This window comes from Ascaphus truei, chromosome 5 (genome assembly GCF_040206685.1).
Source record: "Ascaphus truei isolate aAscTru1 chromosome 5, aAscTru1.hap1, whole genome shotgun sequence".
NCBI lineage: Eukaryota > Metazoa > Chordata > Amphibia > Anura > Ascaphidae > Ascaphus > Ascaphus truei.
In genome coordinates this window covers 30,267,271-30,286,309 of record NC_134487.1, presented here as the reverse complement: position 1 = coordinate 30,286,309, position 19,039 = coordinate 30,267,271, and the positions used below count along the sequence as shown (strand labels likewise).

Sequence of the window (19,039 nt, the reverse complement as noted above, 5' to 3'; positions counted from 1 at the left end):
ATACTTAAGAAGGGGCAGTCTCTTCAAGTTCAAAGTTGTCTCTTGTATTCTTATGAAAAACATGAGAACTTTTTCCGCCACCAAATTCTATTCAAAACGGTATAAAAGTCCATGGGTGTGTTCACACCTCACACTGATAATTTACCAGAATGGTATGAAATTCCTTAACCTTCACTGAAATCTTATCCTTCTCTGCATCTACAGTTTGCAAGAGGTGTTAGTTTCTTCACCCTGTCAGATGTAACTTGAGTGTTAACTTAGAAAGATAAATTTTCAGTGTTCGTGAGGATGGTAGAAAAAAGAAAGTGCTGAGGATTAAACAAGTCGGTAAGAGGCAAAACAAATGCACTGTAAGAAAAAGAAGAAATAAAAATGATAAGGATTAAATGAAAGAGAGAATTTTAGAGACACCACCTGTATGTATAAGAACTTACCCATGAATTATACCTCTGTATATCATGCATAAGTTACAGTGACATGGATCATAACTGTTACTTCCAACAGCATATAAACCTTTCTTAGCTGACACTGTGATAATCACATATTGAATAAGAAGAATTTTGACTTGAAAGACTGCAGGGTTTCCCAAGGTTCAGCATGAGAATAATAAAATACAGACATTAAATGAATTTTACAGATAATAAGAGTATCTCTCATACTCTACGTACAGTAGCAAAAGTTTTCATTTCAATGCACAATCGCTACATGTGGTTTGGAAAAAGTAGGAAGCTAATGTGAGAATAGATCTGTTCATATACAGGATTTGAGAAGATAAAGGATTACAGTACAAATAATTACTTTATAATTTGATTTATAAAAGACATTAAGATGCATGTTTTTTAAAAAAACAAAAAAACAGTGTGAACATTTAAAATACCTCATAATATTAGGCCAAATAAATCAATGTTATTTTCCAATTTTCTGCCAAATCATATGAGTTAATAAATCTAAATATTTCTTAAACCGAGTACACACTATTAGCATTTTCTTTCCACTGCCTGCATAGGGTTGCCAGGTGGCTTCTCAAAAAATACTGGACACAACGGTGAAAAATGCGGCGCACTCAAAATGTCGGTGGGGAGGTATGTTATTTATAAATTCTCAGACGGTTACGTAATTTTTTCTAAATGTCACTCCATGTATGCACCAATTTACACTATTTCCTATTCTATTTCGTAAAACATTCTGGGTAAGGCTTTGGGGATTGAGCGCCCTTCCAGCATTTTTTACGAAATAGAATATGAAATAGTGCAAATTGGTGCATACGTGGAGTGAAACTTAGGAAAAAATTATATAACTGTCAGATATTTATAAATAATATACCTGCAGTCATACATGGCCAGCTAGACTGATCTTAATGCTCTTCTCCCACAACATCCAATATTGTTGCAACCCTTCTCATTCTCTCACCCCCTCATCCTCCCACTCACCCCCTCATCCTCCCACTCACCCCCCTCAACCTCTCACTGCCCATCATCCTCTCACCCTCCCTCATCCTCCTCCTCTTAAACCACCACCCTCTCCTCCTCCTTCCTACCACTTCCTCCTTCTTCCTCACTATCACCCCTTCCTCCTCCTTCCTCACCACCACCCCCATCCTTCCTTCTTCACCACCTCTTCATCCTCCTTCCTCATCCTCTCCCCCTCCTGGTATCTTACTTGTGGAGGTTCTCTAGGAGGTTATCCTTCTCTTCTCTCCTCTACCACATGCAAAGCTGGAAGGAAACAACATTTTCCAGCAAGCAAATGGGGGAGCTGTGCATGCCCCTTAATGAAGTTGAGCCCTCCCATTAGTTAGTCTTCTCCTTGGCTGGGAGGGGAGGGATGATGCCGCCCGTTGCCCTGGTTACCAGATGCTACAGCCTGCTTCTGAATCAGAGGTAAGAGCCCCTGCACCCGGCCACCCTTCACACTCCCGCTGCCCGCACGTCCAGAGAGGGAAAATACCGGACATATATATGCCCAGTATTATCTCTGATTTTTTTACCGGACAGATCGGCAAAATACAGGTCTGTCTGGTTCAAAACCGGACACCTGGCAACCCTATGCCTACACCAGTAGGCATTCAGACAAACCAGGAACGACAATGGTTTGGATCGGTACTGACAATATATTAAAGAATATTCAAAAAACTTATGGTATCAGTGTAGCTGAACTAAACTCACTTTTATTGCAAAATCCGTATAGGACATTTTTAGTACCAAAATAAAAACAGGGGTTTGGCCTAATCTAGGCATCCACTGCTCTCTAGCACAAACAATCAAAACTTGTTGCAATTTTTGTGCTTGAGAGCAGTGTCTGGATTAAGTCTAACATTTATTTTTTGATTTTTGTAAAAAAAAAAAAAAATGTCTAACAGATTCTGCAATAAAAGTTAGTTCAGTTCAGCTACACTAATACTGTAAGTTGTTTTGACCCAATTTTTATATACTTTAATATATATGAGTGCTGATCCAAACAATTGTTGTTCTTAAACCCAGTACGTACAGTACCAGAAACATAGTCATGCTTCCAGTGATAATAATTTTCTTCCTCTGGGTAGATTGCCTACCTTACAAGTGACCTCAAGTGAACTAATGACAATGGCATCTTTAATGGGGCCATATGTAATAAGCCGTCTTAGTAATGGTAACTTATGTTACCGTCACATTAAAAGCTTAACATTGTAAAGAACAGACGTTTGGGGAAATGATATGCAAATTATATGCAATTAGCCACTATCATAAAAATACCCTACTACTGAAGCTCGTTATTTATTTTAGTTTCCTAATTGTTTATAAGATTTTATACTGAAACATGTTTTCATACTTTATTAAGTTATTTTAGCATTGTTCTGCTTATTTTGATTTTTTTTCCATAATTCAATAGAAATCAAAAAAAAAAACCAAGCAAATTGCATTTTGGCAAAAACCAGAACCAAAACATGAAAAAAAATTCAGGTTCAAAACCAAAACATGAGGGAAAGTGTCAACCCTCAGTATTTTTACTACCTTTTCTTGCCTTATCTTGGTCATTTAGGGTGATCAGCCGAATGCCAGCCTGGGGTATTTGATACAAGTTTGCAATATTTTCTGTCAGTAGTCTGATCTTGGACTTTAGTGAATAACATGTGAATAAGTTATGGCATTTAGTTGTTATTTGTATATGCTGCATTCAAAATACTGCTGACCTAGTCCCCCGGTAAACGCCCCTCATCACTGCTTCACACACGTCTTGAATCTGGATCTACAATTCTTAATATATTAATATATTATGGAAAAGAAACATAATATTCTCTATATACTCAAACAGAAATACTATACTGGTGGCTTGCTAACTACAGACTTTAGGGTGCTTTTAGAGAATCACAGCGATCAAATATTTAGCATAGTTAAAGAATTTGTCTTGAGTTTACAAGCTGTAATCTAAGTGTCAGTGGAATAGGAAATGTACTAAATGAAAATCTCAAATAGTAGAACCTATCAAACTAGCAGCCAGTTTATTGCAAGTCATAATCAATGATTGCAATTTTATGACTGATTTTTAATTTTATAGTTATTTATTAAATCTGTCCTCAGTCATAAAAAGTGAAGAAATTTCAATTTGTTAATGTGATTATATTTGTTCTCTGGGAGGTGAGTGGAAGTTTGCTTTTGTAATGAAAGTGTTGGAAGCATTTTAACTCTCTAGTGTGCCAAAGCACAATAGAAACAATCCACTGAAGGTTATAAAACAATACAACTCTAAAAATAGAAGGAAAAATAAAATAAAAAGAAGTACAAAATTAAAGCCAAGACGAGAATGTTTTCGGAAAGTTAATAAAAATTCAACATGTGCTACACACAATGTTTCAAACGTCATTCTAATTGTTTAATCCCATCCCCAGTGGTCAGTAAGTGCATTGCAATTTAAAATCCCCTGATTGGTTTTTGCATGGTTACTGGGACTCCTGCTTTGCTAAATTCTGCCAACAAACCAGTCTTTTGCAGATTTCACAAAAATGCTAATCTGTAAAATGGACGACCCCTGTTCATTTCATTACACAAAGAAGATTTTACCTAGTAAAAAGTTTTATCAGGGAAAGGTACATTATTACCACTAGGCAAGGCAAGTCCTGAAAACTCGTGCCAAAAAACCCCCCTTTTATTATTTAAATAATAAAAAAAATATTCTTCTGTACCGAAACCAATAAATAAAATTAACTGAAGAAGTACTTTGGGATTATTGAGAATATTTGAGTGCTACCATTCTCGATGCTTGACCTAGGCTGGAACCAGTGATAAAGCAAGTGTTTCCACAACGACATCATTTCATAGTTGGTGCTATGCTTACCATTCAGCCATCTGGAGTCATGTTGCTCTGTCCTAATTGGATGATGATTTCCAAGCGTGCGGAAAATGGCAAAATCTCTTCCCATAAAATCTGCTGCCGTTCCAGAGTACAGCTCTCCATCTGTGGAATGGAAAAAAAATATGCCAATGTTTTTTTTTTTTACCAGCTATATCACACTTCTAACCGCACTTTGCTGGAATATATAATGACTGAATTATGTCTTCATGTAAAAGGGGCATTTTAGGTTTAATTCAAGTTTAAACCATTTCTGTAATCTTTCTTACTCCAGACCTTATTCTTTTGTTTTGATTATTTAATTTTTTTCATTATTATTTTTACATTATTTGATACGGAACCCGTGTAGCTGTGATACTCTAAGCTATGGGGATCCCCAGTTAAATATCTCCAGAGTGTGGAGTTCAGCATTTAAACCTGAAGACTTCTGGAACAAATATGGTAACATATAGTGTGGGGGGATTGGTAGATTAAGAATGTAGAAAAATAAGCAAATGGTCACAGTGGAGATACAAATATAACCCAACTAACATTTCCTGCAGTACAAATTACTCATCTGTCCAGCTATATTTATCCATCGACTCTTGTCTTTATTGCATGTAATATGCTCCTTTTGTGACCTCTTGTTGCAATTAAAACAATCAACCTTGAGACTGCCAGCAAGGTTGCTGCATCAAACAACATAAAAACAACAAATTCCTCAAGATGAGTAACAAAGCTTTTATTTTTAACTTGAGTTCACCTTTCATAATTGCTCATACCTCATCAATGATATCTATGACTCATATCACCTATTATAAATCTATATAAAGACTTCATAGAAGACACATCTGAAAAAGCTTCTTTTGAATGTCTACGTATCTACACATATAGTACCAAAGGAGGGAAAGGGAGTAGGGGGTACGATACCTTTTATTGGACCAATAAGTAGTTGATATATTACAAGCTTTCGAACCTCTCAGGGCCCTTCACCGATTAATGACCCTGAGAGTGGAAACCGTGTAACATATCAACTACTTGTTGGTCCAATGAAAGGTATCATACAACTCACTCCCTCTCCCTCCTTTGTTACTACAGTACATAGAAGAAAGGACCAATACAGCAACCCACCCTCCTTTGCTACATATAAATATACATAGTTATAAAGACTTTTCATGATCCTCCAGCAAAATGTCCAAAACCCGTCCAAAAAAGAATATTATTATAGATAACAATTATTTTGCTTTGAGTAACTTGTCACATTACAGTTCTGTTTACTTAAAAAAGTAATTGAGTGGTAACATTAAACCCGTGAGAAACAGCACACAAATCAAAATGCAGAAAGTCAACGGCAATATGTGCGTTTTACACTCTTAATGTGACATCTCACATTCTAAATATCTCGATTGCTTTATGTCCAGTGGAATTATTTAACTCTGATCAAAAGTGACATCTACAAAATATTACTGTATATCCTTTTGCTTGAGGTTGCCTTTTAATAAGCTTTTTATCCTCTTTTAACTGTGCATGTTCTTTCCTTTCTTTCCTCCTATCCTGGAGTAGCACTCTTGAAACACCTGCTTCTCCTTTATAAGCTGCAATTTACTGAGTCATTTGTATAATATTTTCAGTTGCTCCTCTGTATTACTTTTGCACAACTATCGATACCACATTAATCAATATTAGAACAATATCTGAAGAATAGAGATGGGTGAATGTGTCAAAATTCAACCCCCAAATTATTCACAGAGTTTTAGACAAATCATCAAATGCAAAGATGTTGCAAAAAAAATGTCAAGCAAATGTATGCAGCTTTGCCAGCACACACCAATCACACATTCAACTCACACAGGAGTTCCAGACCAAATATGGGGTTGAAGGAAGAGAGGAGGAGCCCTGTTTTAAAAGGCTCCCAAGTGCGATGTATATCTCATCAAGCATCACGTGGAGAGGCCCTTGTGCTCAAAAAGGAGCACACCTGGGATATATGCTAAGGAATCAGTTAAATATACTTTGCATATCCTATTAGCATATACCCCATGTATTTCAGGCATACTCTTTTTTGTTCAAATGTGTCTCTCCATGTGTTGTTTGAAGGTGTGTCTACCTTCTACCTTCTACCTTCTACCTTCTACCTTCTACCTTCTACCTTCTACCTTCTACCTTCTACCTTCTACCTTCTACCTTCTACCTTCTACCTTCTACCTTCTACCTTCTACCTTCTACCTTCTACCTTCTACCTTCCTGGTGAAATACTGTGGCTATTTCCCAGTAATGCTGCAACATTTCTGTGAGATTTCTGCAAACAGACTAATGGCCCATCGGATTAACGGATTAACACAGCAGGGGTCCTGCAGTCCTATTCCTCTTGAATGGGACTGCCAGGGACCCCCGCTGTGTTGATCTGATGGGCCATTAGTCTGGCTGCAGAAATCTCACAGAAATGTTGCAGCATTACTGGGAGATTGCCCCAGATTTTCCGACAAGTGTTTGGATACTGGTGGCTGCATCTGTATCACTTGAAATAGGACTCTGTTCCTCTCCTCCAAACCCATATTTCAGGGTCTGGAACTTCCGCATGAATTAAATGTTAGGTTAAATCGTATGTGCATATAGTATGTTTGCGGACAGAGGTATTGCATACATTTGAACGAAAGTAGGCAAGTGTCACATTTTTAAACTAAGCCACAAAAAAACACCATATGCGCAAAAAGAAAACGGTCAAAGGTTTTGAGGAAAAAAAATATTTTTATGCACAAAAGATGTTTTTTTATTTCTTCTACATTTGCTGCTCCAGTTTTATACAAACTGTCTTTTAAAATGATGCAATAGTAAGGGGTGAGGTCAATACATGTATTCAGCAAAGAACAAGAATGCAGCTTAAAATATTACCCATTTTAGGATGTTTTCATTCTTTTTCACTAGAAAATGTTCTAAAATTATGATTTGAGAAAAAATAGGATATATTTCCCTGACATATAAAAATGTGGAATTAGTTGTTGAATTCAAAGTTTAAAAAAAGCTACAAATGATAGGATAGCCATTAAAGTTAGGAAGGATATACACATGACAGTAATAAGAGACCTGGAATTAAATAGATTCACTTCAAAGATTAGAAGTACTATAAATGATCCAGCTTGCTCAGCAGGAAGCACATCATCAAAAATGTTCTAGTGCTGCATAAGCTTATTAAGAATTTGTGTGTGGGTTTTAACTTGGTGTGGAAAAATCCCCCTAATTACAGTCTTTCCCATATAATTTCAAGGAAAACCTAAAAATCTTTAAGTATTAAAGTGACTTTGATGCTTTTCTTAACCTTTACATAACCTTATCCCTGTTTTGTTGTCACTTACTCCACATAAGCCTGAACAAATCCATGGGATTTCGTATAAAGAGGCAAGGCACCTTTCCATTCTCTTCAGTACCCACATGTGGTCATCCAAAAAACAATAGATAACAATTATAATGTGTGCTTAATAACTTTCATACATTATTTACTACATATATGGTGTTAAGCAGGACCGCCAACAGGGGTGAGAGCCGGGACAACTCTCCTGGACTTCGTCAGAGGTCAGACCCAACATCTCCGCCCAACTATCAAGCCTCTGACTGCTGCTGGGACCCAGTTACTGCTGCAGTGAGCCTCCCTCCCTGAGCAGTTGGCGCCGGAAGTTGGGCCCAATTTCCACATCTGCGCACGGAACCGGCGTTCCACAGAAGCCTTCCACCCCAAAGCACCTCTTTTTGTGTGTATTGGGGATGGGGATTGGGGAGTGTATATTGTGGTGGGCATTGTGTGTGGGTATTGTGGGTGGGAGGTTAAATTGTGTGTGTGGTGGTATTTTCAGAAGGGGGGGTTGAATTGTGTGTGTTTGTGGCCAGTGGGGGATTGAATGAGAGGATGGGGGGCATTGAGTGATAGAGGGGGGGGAGTGTTAAAGGAAGGGGGAGAGTGTGTGAGTGAGAGAAGGGGGGAGTGAGAGAAAAGAAGAGTGTAAGACGGGTAGAGTTAGCAAGAGAGGGAGTAAGAAATACATGCGGAGTGTGTGAGAATTTTGGGAGCAAATAGCGGGTGTGAGAGAGTGGTGAGGAGGTGAGAAAGAGGGGGGGGGGCTCGCAAGATCGCCGACAGGGGGGCCCCAATAGAAACACTTGTCCTGGGCCCCGGAAAGCTGTCGGCGGCCCTGAAGCTAAGACATGAAGAATGATTGCTGTGTACATTTTGCTTCAATTATAATTTCTGATGCTTTAAACAAGAAAGAACTCCATTAATGGATTGATCAAGGCACACAAATGCTACCCTAACACTGCAGCATAGATTCACCCCTTGAACATTGCATGGTATGCTTATTATTTTTTAACAGGGGATCTGTGATTGTGTGAGCAAACAGATCAGACGGAAAAAAGCATTACAAAGTAATGAGGTTAAAATAAATAAACTGGTGAAATTGGAATTTGACAAACATATCTTGAAGATGTATGTCCTGCCGAATATCAAAGAAACAAAGTTTATTATTATCATTAAACCGCATCTAGGATAGTGTCGATTTGCAGACTATAGCACTTTCATGAATAACCTCCTCACGGTTCATTTTTTAACCCTTTAAGTGCCGCAGTAGCCATGGAGTCATCTCATTTCCATCCACCCCCAGTTCACATCGCGTCCTGAGCTCCACTGGGTGCAGGACACAATCTCCCCTAAAAAAGCAGCATTTTGTGGGGAACAGGGGGGTGGGGGAGAGAGAGGGGACATAGCCACTACGTCAGGGTGCCAGAAGACATAATATAGTAGTTACATCCTAGGGCACTCAAAGGGTTAAAGAAGCCAAAGGGTTAATGCCTTGAATGAGAGAATTACAAAAGAGTGCACAACTCTCATAGCGGTTTACTGTATTATGGATCAAAACAAAAGAAGGTAAAAAAAAACACGTACAGAATAAATAACAAAAATAGGCTTATCATATATACTGATCGCTGTAGCACTGGAAACTGCTGCCTCTCCCTGTACCGATGTCTGTGCGACTGTGGGGACACACAAAGCACCAGGACGTATCTCTCCTGGATGTCTGAGAGACTCACTGCATGCCTCTCCAACTCCGCTGGCACTCCGTCCTCGAAACCCCAAAAGAGCAATACGAGGCACTCGGCGATGACGACAGCTTTAGACACAGTGGAAAGCCCGGCAAAATGTCTCTAAGATGTCGGCAAAAGATGCAGCACACCTCTCTGAGAATGCCGGTATTCAGTCCTCACCTCCCCCGAAGAGTGAACGGAGGCGCTCCATAATGACATCAGCTCCAGCTGATAGCCCAGCAAAAGTCCCAAATTAAAGGGGCAATGTGTGGCCAAACTTCAATTCAATAGCGTAATGCTTAGCGAGAGGGACAAATAGTCACTTAATTTCCTTCAATACATTCCAACGCGTTTCGTGGCTTTACGCCACTTAATCGGGGGGAATAATTCCTCAATGGTGGTTCAGTCCTTTTAAACCTATCACTGGCCATCCATTGGCTGTGAAACATCATGTAAGGGATGCATTTGTTTATTTAAACACGTGTGTGCATATATCTATATATATTCTTTCACTTTTGCACATTACATACCTTGTATATGTTTTCATATGTGGTTATGTTGTTTCACTTATTCCCATACTTATTGATTTATTTCCAACTAGTCACTTGATCACTATTCACTTATCAGCAATTTTGTGCGCTCCAGTGTTTTTATTTTCTGTACCACTAAATAGCGAAAGGAACTGAATCTGTAGCTATTATTGTAGCTCAAAATTATACAGTACACATTGGTATCTGTATTTAGATTTGTGTCATTTTGTGAGGCCTTTTAGCTGAACATGTAGATGTAACGGGTATTCCACCCCACCCAATCTCATATATAGTGTGGGTGAGTAGAACATGTAGTGATACCGGTGTGGTGCGTATACCTGCAGGCTCACAGGAGGTCTGAGCCTCCGCTAATGAGAGCCTGGGGTGAATCCTCTGGAACGAATCTTCTTTTACAGCGCCTCCACCTATGTAGGATTCTATGGACGTGTAGAATGACCCTACATAGGAACCCAATTAGAAACCACACACACAGTCAGTGATTATATAATAACTAAGGAATTTACTTCGAACATAGAACATATCATCGCCTTTACATATCCTCATAACCTGTGTCCCTCTCACGAGGAGACACTACCCGTGACGTCTCGCAGGACGTTTCCCCAACACTAGGTGATCCCACCCAGTGTCCAGTGAAACCCCCACACCCAAGGTCCCGTACTCCTACGGAGATAGTCAATGGGTGACTGCGCAGTCACTAAAACCTCTAGGCCTGTTGGTGCACATATAATATTGATACCTTCCGAGCACTCCGATGCTCGGGCCTGCAACACTCTTCTCAAAGGGTCAGACGTCCGTCTGATCCTTTCCAGGTACTCTGCCGGTGGACCCCAACGAGGGTCCCACCGCTCCACGGGAACTGCAACCGATCACGGCAACACCAACCACATGGGAACAGCAACCGCCGCTATCAGCTTTCTGCCTAACTACTTCTAGAGTGACAGCAACCCTAACCTAGGGCCTGTCCCTGAGGAACCGCAACCTGGGATGGCTTGTGGAAAACTCCTAGGGCCTGCGGGGTTAATAACCTGCCCCACTCCCTTATCTACCCAAGTCCCCAATCCTCCCTTACACTAGCTCCTAACTCACTAATCCTAACACTAACACGCCTGCAGCCGACACAGTTCTCACAGTCAGCCTGCAGACAGTAACACACGCTGCATACACACTGCACTCAGTACACGCAGCGTCACATACAACACTCAACACAGCAACCTGGAACCCGCAGCAAACACACTGCACACACTGTGCCTATTTGCCAGTGCGCACAGCACTACCCGCTGTGGCACTGCCAAACCTGCACCTTACATACACTAAGGGCGACCTCCCTATCTAGGGCCGTCCCTTATCAGTTACCCACTAACCTGGTGGGGAGTTGGGGCCTACCTGGAGGGTGAGGGTACCTATCAGGATGCAGGAGCTGCACTCACTCCCTGCATCCTTCCTTCCCCTTCAGCTCCGCTGCTCCAACTGACGTGACTCATGCAAAAGCCCGGGAAATGTATCTCTTTCCTCCAGGGCAGTCCTACAGCCCTATTGGCTCCTATCAAGCACCTGGTGCCTGCCTCGCTATGCCTCATGGGAATTGTAGTCCCGAGGCCCTTACTATAACATTGGGGCCGCGTGCGGTCCTCCCCTCTGCCTACACTAACTCCTAATGGCCGCCTCAAGCTCTCCCTATGCTTCCCTACTCTCGCGCGACCTCCTAAGAGCTGCCTTAGCTCCCTACCCCTATCTGCGCATGCGCGACCTATCTGGGGCTCTCCTGCCCTCGCGCGATCACTGCGCATGCGCGACTTGAAGCGCAATGGCGGCGCCCTGCTCTGCGGCCGCCGGGACCTTAGAGACGCGATCGCGGCCTTACCAATGGCCCGATCGCGTCCCCGGCAACCGGCCGCAGGCAGGAGAAGCCGCGCTGCTCCCTGCTCCAGCCCCCACCCTTGGAAGCAGCCGTCGGGTTGTTCAGTACCCGCAATCGAGCTGCGCCAGGGGAGGGGGGTCTCCAGGAGCTGCTGGGGACCAGGGTTACACTCTCCCCCTGGTGAAACACCCAACGCCCTCGCTTGGGGAACGACATAGCATGGTACACAGTTATACAATGAAAAGGCAGTGCATATGTACAACTTATCAATGGTGACTTTAAACCCCAGGTTACAATGCATTTCACACCCATTAATACCCGAGACTAGCTGAGACCGTTTGTGGGATGTCCCTACCAGATCAGATGGGGGTACCTCACTTTTGCGTCCGTGAGCCTCCCCCAGAAAAATTTCTTGGAGAGCACACTCTAAGGCGACAGTTTCTGGCTCTTCGCTACTTCCTCCCCCTGGTGGAAGGAGTAGCCCAGTGTCTCTGAAGCAGACCTTTACCCGGTCATCCGCGGCAGGGATGCGGTAGACCAGGAGGCCAGGACCTTTCCCGCGGTCCACCACCTGGCGAATGGCACGCTCCTTTTTGGGCGTAAAGGAGGCCAGTCTCCCTGGATCGTCCTTTACACAGTCCTTGTCCCTACGGACTTGCGAGGCTTCCACTGGGAAGCAAGCACTGGGAAATGTCTCGGTTTCACCTGGCAGGGGGGAAAAAGTAGACACCTTACCCCTGCGGTGATTCATGGTGGCCAACAGGTCCTCGGGGACGCTGTCAGTTCCCACCTTGGTGGTATCGGGACCTGCCCCTGGCACTTCTGGGGCAGTCCACTTACGCGCTGAAAACTCGGGAGCGTTGGATCCCAGTCCTGGGACCACTTGTGTCGGAGCACACGGGCTCACACTCCGCTCAGGAACCATAGCTTTGGCTTTCTTCACGGCCACCTCCATCGGAGTCTGTGAGGAACAAGGGGGTTCCTTACCACTCGGCTGGCTGACGATGGGCTTCCCTTCTTCCGGAAGGATCGGCGGTAGACACTGGTCCACTCTCTTCTCTGGACAGCTACCTTCTAGTGAGGACACCTCCGCCAGGACGCGATGCAGAGGGGAACCCTTCACCCGGGGGACCAGACTTAAGGAGCCATCATGCTCCGCGGTCACCTGGAGGCTCACCCCCGACACCCCTGGGGCAGTCGACTCACCCTTGTCGGCGTTAGGTACTGGTCCCCATTCTAGGACCGATGGTACCTCTGTAGTAGGTCGGACTGACCATTGTAGGGCACACGGGCCCACAGCAGGGTCCGCAACATCAGAAGACACCTCTTCCAGGGTACACGGACCATCAGCAGACTCTGTATACTCTGCATCACCGCTGGGGTGGTTCGCCGGTAGGCGCATCGCCACCGATGGGACTTCCACCTTTTCCCCGGAAGATATCATGACGGTATCCTCCGCAAGGTAGTCACCAGATTCTCCTGAAATGCAGCCAGTGGTTGTGGGTACGAAGCTGGCGTGCTCCGGTACCTCCACTGCAGTCGCGCTCTTCTCCGCCAAGGGTTCACTTAGCTCCTTAGCTGGCTCTGTAGGCTGGGGTACAATAGGCATCAAGAAAATTGCACCGCAACAATCACATCTGGGCTCCCACGCCAGTGCTCCCCTAGAACAGTCACAGGTGGGGCTAAAGCACTGTGTACACGGCTCCCCATCTACCTCGGTGATCCTGAAGTCTAGTGGCACTTGGGACATGACGGCTCCCTCCTCATAGGCTTCTTGCAAGCAGGGGCACAGTAGCATAAGGAGATCTATTCCTGGCGCTCGCCAGGGCACATACACATTAGGGTGTATCCCCTGACAGTCTATCTCATCCTCATCATAGAACAGAGAGTCTATCTCATCCTCATCCTTAGAGATCAGAGTGTCTATCACAGCGTCCACGTATGGTTGAAGATAACCGTGCTTGCTCCCCCTGGTGGAATCTAAAGGAAGGGCACCTTTTACAAGGAATTGTTTTTCGCTCTGCACTGAGTCACTCACAGCACAGGGGAGGGGCTCTGATTTTCGCGCCAAACCCGGACAGAATGTTGCGACATCTTTCTGTGCAGGCTTGCAGTCAGCAGCACGTGCGCTCTCCTGATTTGGCGGGAGACGCCATTTTGCTGGGTCGGCATAGACTAGGGGGTACCCTTCTGAGGGGCCCCCGGGCATTAACAGTGCGGACGGTGCCTCTGCCAGGCATATATCCTCAGTGTGAGTTACAACAAAAAGTATGGTTTTCCATGTGGACGTGGGATCTTGTTCCTCCTCTAGGACACATGCCCACGGCCACCCAGGAATTTTACACATACCCTCCCGGACCTTCATTGCGGGTATACTAGTGGGTATGCTTCCTACCGCCACTACCTGGCCAGGCTCCATATACTGCCTCAACGCCCAGGCAAGGACCTCGTCTCCGGACTTTACAAACATAGCGACAAAAATAGGAACGGGACAATTTAGAAAAAATGGACAGGGCACCCCAGGTGTCTCTCAGCAGCGCCTCCAAATGTAACGGGTATTCCACCCCACCCAATCTCATATATAGTGTGGGTGAGTAGAACATGTAGTGTTACCGGTGTGGTGCGTATACCTGCAGGCTCACAGGAGGTCTGAGCCTCCGCTAATGAGAGCCTGGGGTGAATCCTCTGGAACGAATCTTCTTTTACAGCGCCTCCACCTATGTAGGATTCTATGGACGTGTAGAATGACCCTACATAGGAACCCAATTAGAAACCACACACACAGTCAGTGATTATATAATAACTAAGGAATTTACTTCGAACATAGAACATATCATCGCCTTTACATATCCTCATAACCTGTGTCCCTCTCACGAGGAGACACTACCCGTGACGTCTCGCAGGACGTTTCCCCAACACTAGGTGATCCCACCCAGTGTCCAGTGAAACCCCCACACCCAAGGTCCCGTACTCCTACGGAGATAGTCAATGGGTGACTGCGCAGTCACTAAAACCTCTAGGCCTGTTGGTGCACATATAATATTGATACCTTCCGAGCACTCCGATGCTCGGGCCTGCAACACTCTTCTCAAAGGGTCAGACGTCCGTCTGATCCTTTCCAGGTACTCTGCCGGTGGACCCCAACGAGGGTCCCACCGCTCCACGGGAACTGCAACCGATCACGGCAACACCAACCACATGGGAACAGCAACCGCCGCTATCAGCTTTCTGCCTAACTACTTCTAGAGTGACAGCAACCCTAACCTAGGGCCTGTCCCTGAGGAACCGCAACCTGGGATGGCTTGTGGAAAACTCCTAGGGCCTGCGGGGTTAATAACCTGCCCCACTCCCTTATCTACCCAAGTCCCCAATCCTCCCTTACACTAGCTCCTAACTCACTAATCCTAACACTAACACGCCTGCAGCCGACACAGTTCTCACAGTCAGCCTGCAGACAGTAACACACGCTGCATACACACTGCACTCAGTACACGCAGCGTCACATACAACACTCAACACAGCAACCTGGAACCCGCAGCAAACACACTGCACACACTGTGCCTATTTGCCAGTGCGCACAGCACTACCCGCTGTGGCACTGCCAAACCTGCACCTTACATACACTAAGGGCGACCTCCCTATCTAGGGCCGTCCCTTATCAGTTACCCACTAACCTGGTGGGGAGTTGGGGCCTACCTGGAGGGTGAGGGTACCTATCAGGATGCAGGAGCTGCACTCACTCCCTGCATCCTTCCTTCCCCTTCAGCTCCGCTGCTCCAACTGACGTGACTCATGCAAAAGCCCGGGAAATGTATCTCTTTCCTCCAGGGCAGTCCTACAGCCCTATTGGCTCCTATCAAGCACCTGGTGCCTGCCTCGCTATGCCTCATGGGAATTGTAGTCCCGAGGCCCTTACTATAACATTGGGGCCGCGTGCGGTCCTCCCCTCTGCCTACACTAACTCCTAATGGCCGCCTCAAGCTCTCCCTATGCTTCCCTACTCTCGCGCGACCTCCTAAGAGCTGCCTTAGCTCCCTACCCCTATCTGCGCATGCGCGACCTATCTGGGGCTCTCCTGCCCTCGCGCGATCACTGCGCATGCGCGACTTGAAGCGCAATGGCGGCGCCCTGCTCTGCGGCCGCCGGGACCTTAGAGACGCAATCGCGGCCTTACCAATGGCCCGATCGCGTCCCCGGCAACCGGCCGCAGGCAGGAGAAGCCGCGCTGCTCCCTGCTCCAGCCCCCACCCTTGGAAGCAGCCGTCGGGTTGTTCAGTACCCGCAATCGAGCTGCGCCAGGGGAGGGGGGTCTCCAGGAGCTGCTGGGGACCAGGGTTACATAGATAATACAATAGTGTGTGCAGAGCTTTCAAAACCTGCTTTACACCATAATTACACAGTGTACACTGCAGCCAGGGATTCTGGGCAATGGCATGCAAATGAACACGTATTGTTAGAAACGTTTTGCTTCTATCCACATGAGCAAGTATCCAGTGCTGGATTAAGTCACTCTGGGGCCCCTAGGCACGTGTCTACTGTGCCTAATGGGCAATCCGTCCCTGCAAGCATCCCTGTAAATTAATCTTTGAAAATGGTATCCAATGAACACCACCTTTTTGGTATTACCACCCAGAAGAAAAGATGTTTTCTCTAAGTGGAGACACCATAATTAAAATGAATATTTAAGATCGATAATCCCTGCTTCGTGCTTTCTTTATGTAGATATATCATGGCCAACATGTCTCCAAACAAGATATAGACAATCTGAATAAGATAGCATCTATTTAATAACCAGGTGGCAACCAATATGTTTCCACTGAATAAAGCGTTATGAGTAAAAGTATAGTATATGTTACTTTATCTAACATCTTATCTTATATATGATCTCTATAATTCATAATACACTTAATGCTTTTCAGGATAGACTTTATGAAAAATCGTATTAATAATTATTATATGAATGGGAAAGTTAAATATTAATCATAACTTAATGTTAAGCGTAACATAATTGTATATAAATAAAATATATACATGATTTTTTTTTTTTTTTCCACACAACCATGTAGAGCTGGTGGTTGACTCAAATTATTCTCACAGGAAACCAGTCAGTGGTTATTAACTGCGAAATATTCTGAAAAAAATTATTGCCATTCCTAGCAGGAAGGTCAACAATTGGCTTCAAGGAAAACGTCTGTGGAGTGACTGAATTACAAAACCAAATGTAACAGGAGAACAGATGTATTCTCACTTACACATATAAAATATGTATTGTAAGGGACCAATAATAGCTATTTTCTTAAGAGTAGTAAACAAATGGTTAAAATACAGCAATGATTTGCTAAAGCATACACAGGAATATAGTTATGGAAGTGTATACAAATCACATCTAATAAGAGGCTACTGACCTGTCCGTGCATGGTGCGTTTGATTATAATATTGCATACAAACATGACCCTTACCAAAAAATATATATCATCATTTGTCCTCATAATCGCTTATCTATATACTTTTCTCAGGGTCAGGGCTCCAGCAATTAAAGATCCCTCCCTACTTCAGAGTAAACATCAGTAGGGAGTTAAATATAGTAGTGATGTGATAGGTGATAGGTGATGTGATAGGTTAAACAAGGTGATTGAAGACATTGCTAAACAAAAATATATAATTAAAAATCAGGCAATTATTGGAGGTAGATAGCTATTCTCACTCTTCCTCGCCTATATATTTCCACGTCCGGCTTCATGTTCACCACCCCAATCTCAGGCACTTTCCCCTTGGGTAGGTCCTCTTAATCGGGACCCATATCTGTCCCAAATTTAGATGAACCTTGGCTGGGACAGACAAAGCAATAACTCTGAAGTCTCCTCTAAATTTGGACCTGTGTATGTACCTAAGAGGTATGCTCTTTTAATGCATAATCTCATTCTATGGAACATCACTCCCCATTTCAATTCCCTGTCAAGTGTAATACCATCTTTGGGTGAGACCCAGTCCCTAGTGTGTCTTATTTTTTACTACTGACCCCTGTTGATGTGAGTTCTGGACTGTCCTAATAAATATTAATTTCCATTTTGCAGAAGTGCTTGGCCCCAAGTTATTGATTCCTTCATACATGCCACATATTTTCTTTGTGTTGAAAGACTGAACATTTATTTTTCTAAACTTTTTTTCTAAACTATTCGATGTAAACTCCAGACAGGAATGTGGGTGTGTAACAACCAAGAGAGAGTTGTACGTCCCACAGAACAGGACTTACAGAAACTCCAAACTAGGGCACTCTAAGGGAGATACAGTACCAATATATATATATATATATATATATATGTATGTATATTTATTGAACAAACAATTGAAATGGACATGACTGACTAACTATTGATGCAGCGGCCGTTAATCGAACACATCACGCGTCATGTACATCGGAATCCCGATTTGAAACCGCGGGATGAATTCCAGCCTTCCCGCACTAAGATGCGAGCGCGGCGAGTGCAGAAAAACTAATTTTAGTGTTCTGGCTTTTAAAAACATGAAATTGACACAGTAGCACAGTACTGTACACATTACAATGCATCCATTTTATTGCAAACGAAGAAACAGAATCCATGAAATTCAAACAAAACATCCGCGATAAGCGCGGGTGCCTGGGGCGATTGGCCGCGTTCATGCTGCATGGGGAACAGCAGAGAACTCCAAATCGGCGCCGAGATGTGTTCGAATAACGGCCGCTGCATCAGTATGATAAAAAAAACTAAAAAAACATTTAGTGGACCATCTCCATATCCTGCCTGTAATACAGTAGGTCAAGTACTCTCTCATAGTGGGCAAAAATACACAACGATCCCAATGCTGGGAGAGGGGACACAAACAGATGTCTCTCCCAAACACAGTGTAACTATGTAGCTAGCTAAAGAATAATTAGCCAGTCCAGCTTCGGCAACTCTGGCTTCCGGATCTGCGTGGCAATCTGCAATGATCTTACATCGGTCTTGAGCAGCAGCCACTGGCAGTAACTGCACATCACAGCTATCCCCAGCAGTTCCTTTCCACGCTACCTGCACGCTCACTGCACCTCAGTATACAACTTTGCAATGGGTAATTTTTATATTTAGCCCTGCTCCGTGACATTTAATATACTTGTTTACAGTCGGAGGTTTCAGTAATTGGTAGCGCTACTGCCCATGATTAGGGTTTTATGGACCTCGTGATTATACGAGCCATGTATAGTGCTGGCTGACTGTGGGCTTAAAAGGATTAA

At 44.0% G+C, this 19,039-nt stretch overlaps 1 protein-coding gene across 3 annotated transcripts in view; it reads right to left on the bottom strand.

Annotated features, from left to right (window-relative positions):
* SEMA3A (semaphorin 3A) overlaps window positions 1–19,039 on the bottom strand; it is a 280,469-nt gene that overhangs the window by 95,162 nt on the left and 166,268 nt on the right. For all 3 annotated transcript variants that reach the window (XM_075599556.1, XM_075599555.1, XM_075599554.1), the window contains exon 6: window positions 4,312–4,431. In XM_075599556.1, the coding sequence (XP_075455671.1) occupies window positions 4,312–4,431 (120 nt within the window). The remainder of the gene's footprint in view (window positions 1–4,311; window positions 4,432–19,039) is intronic.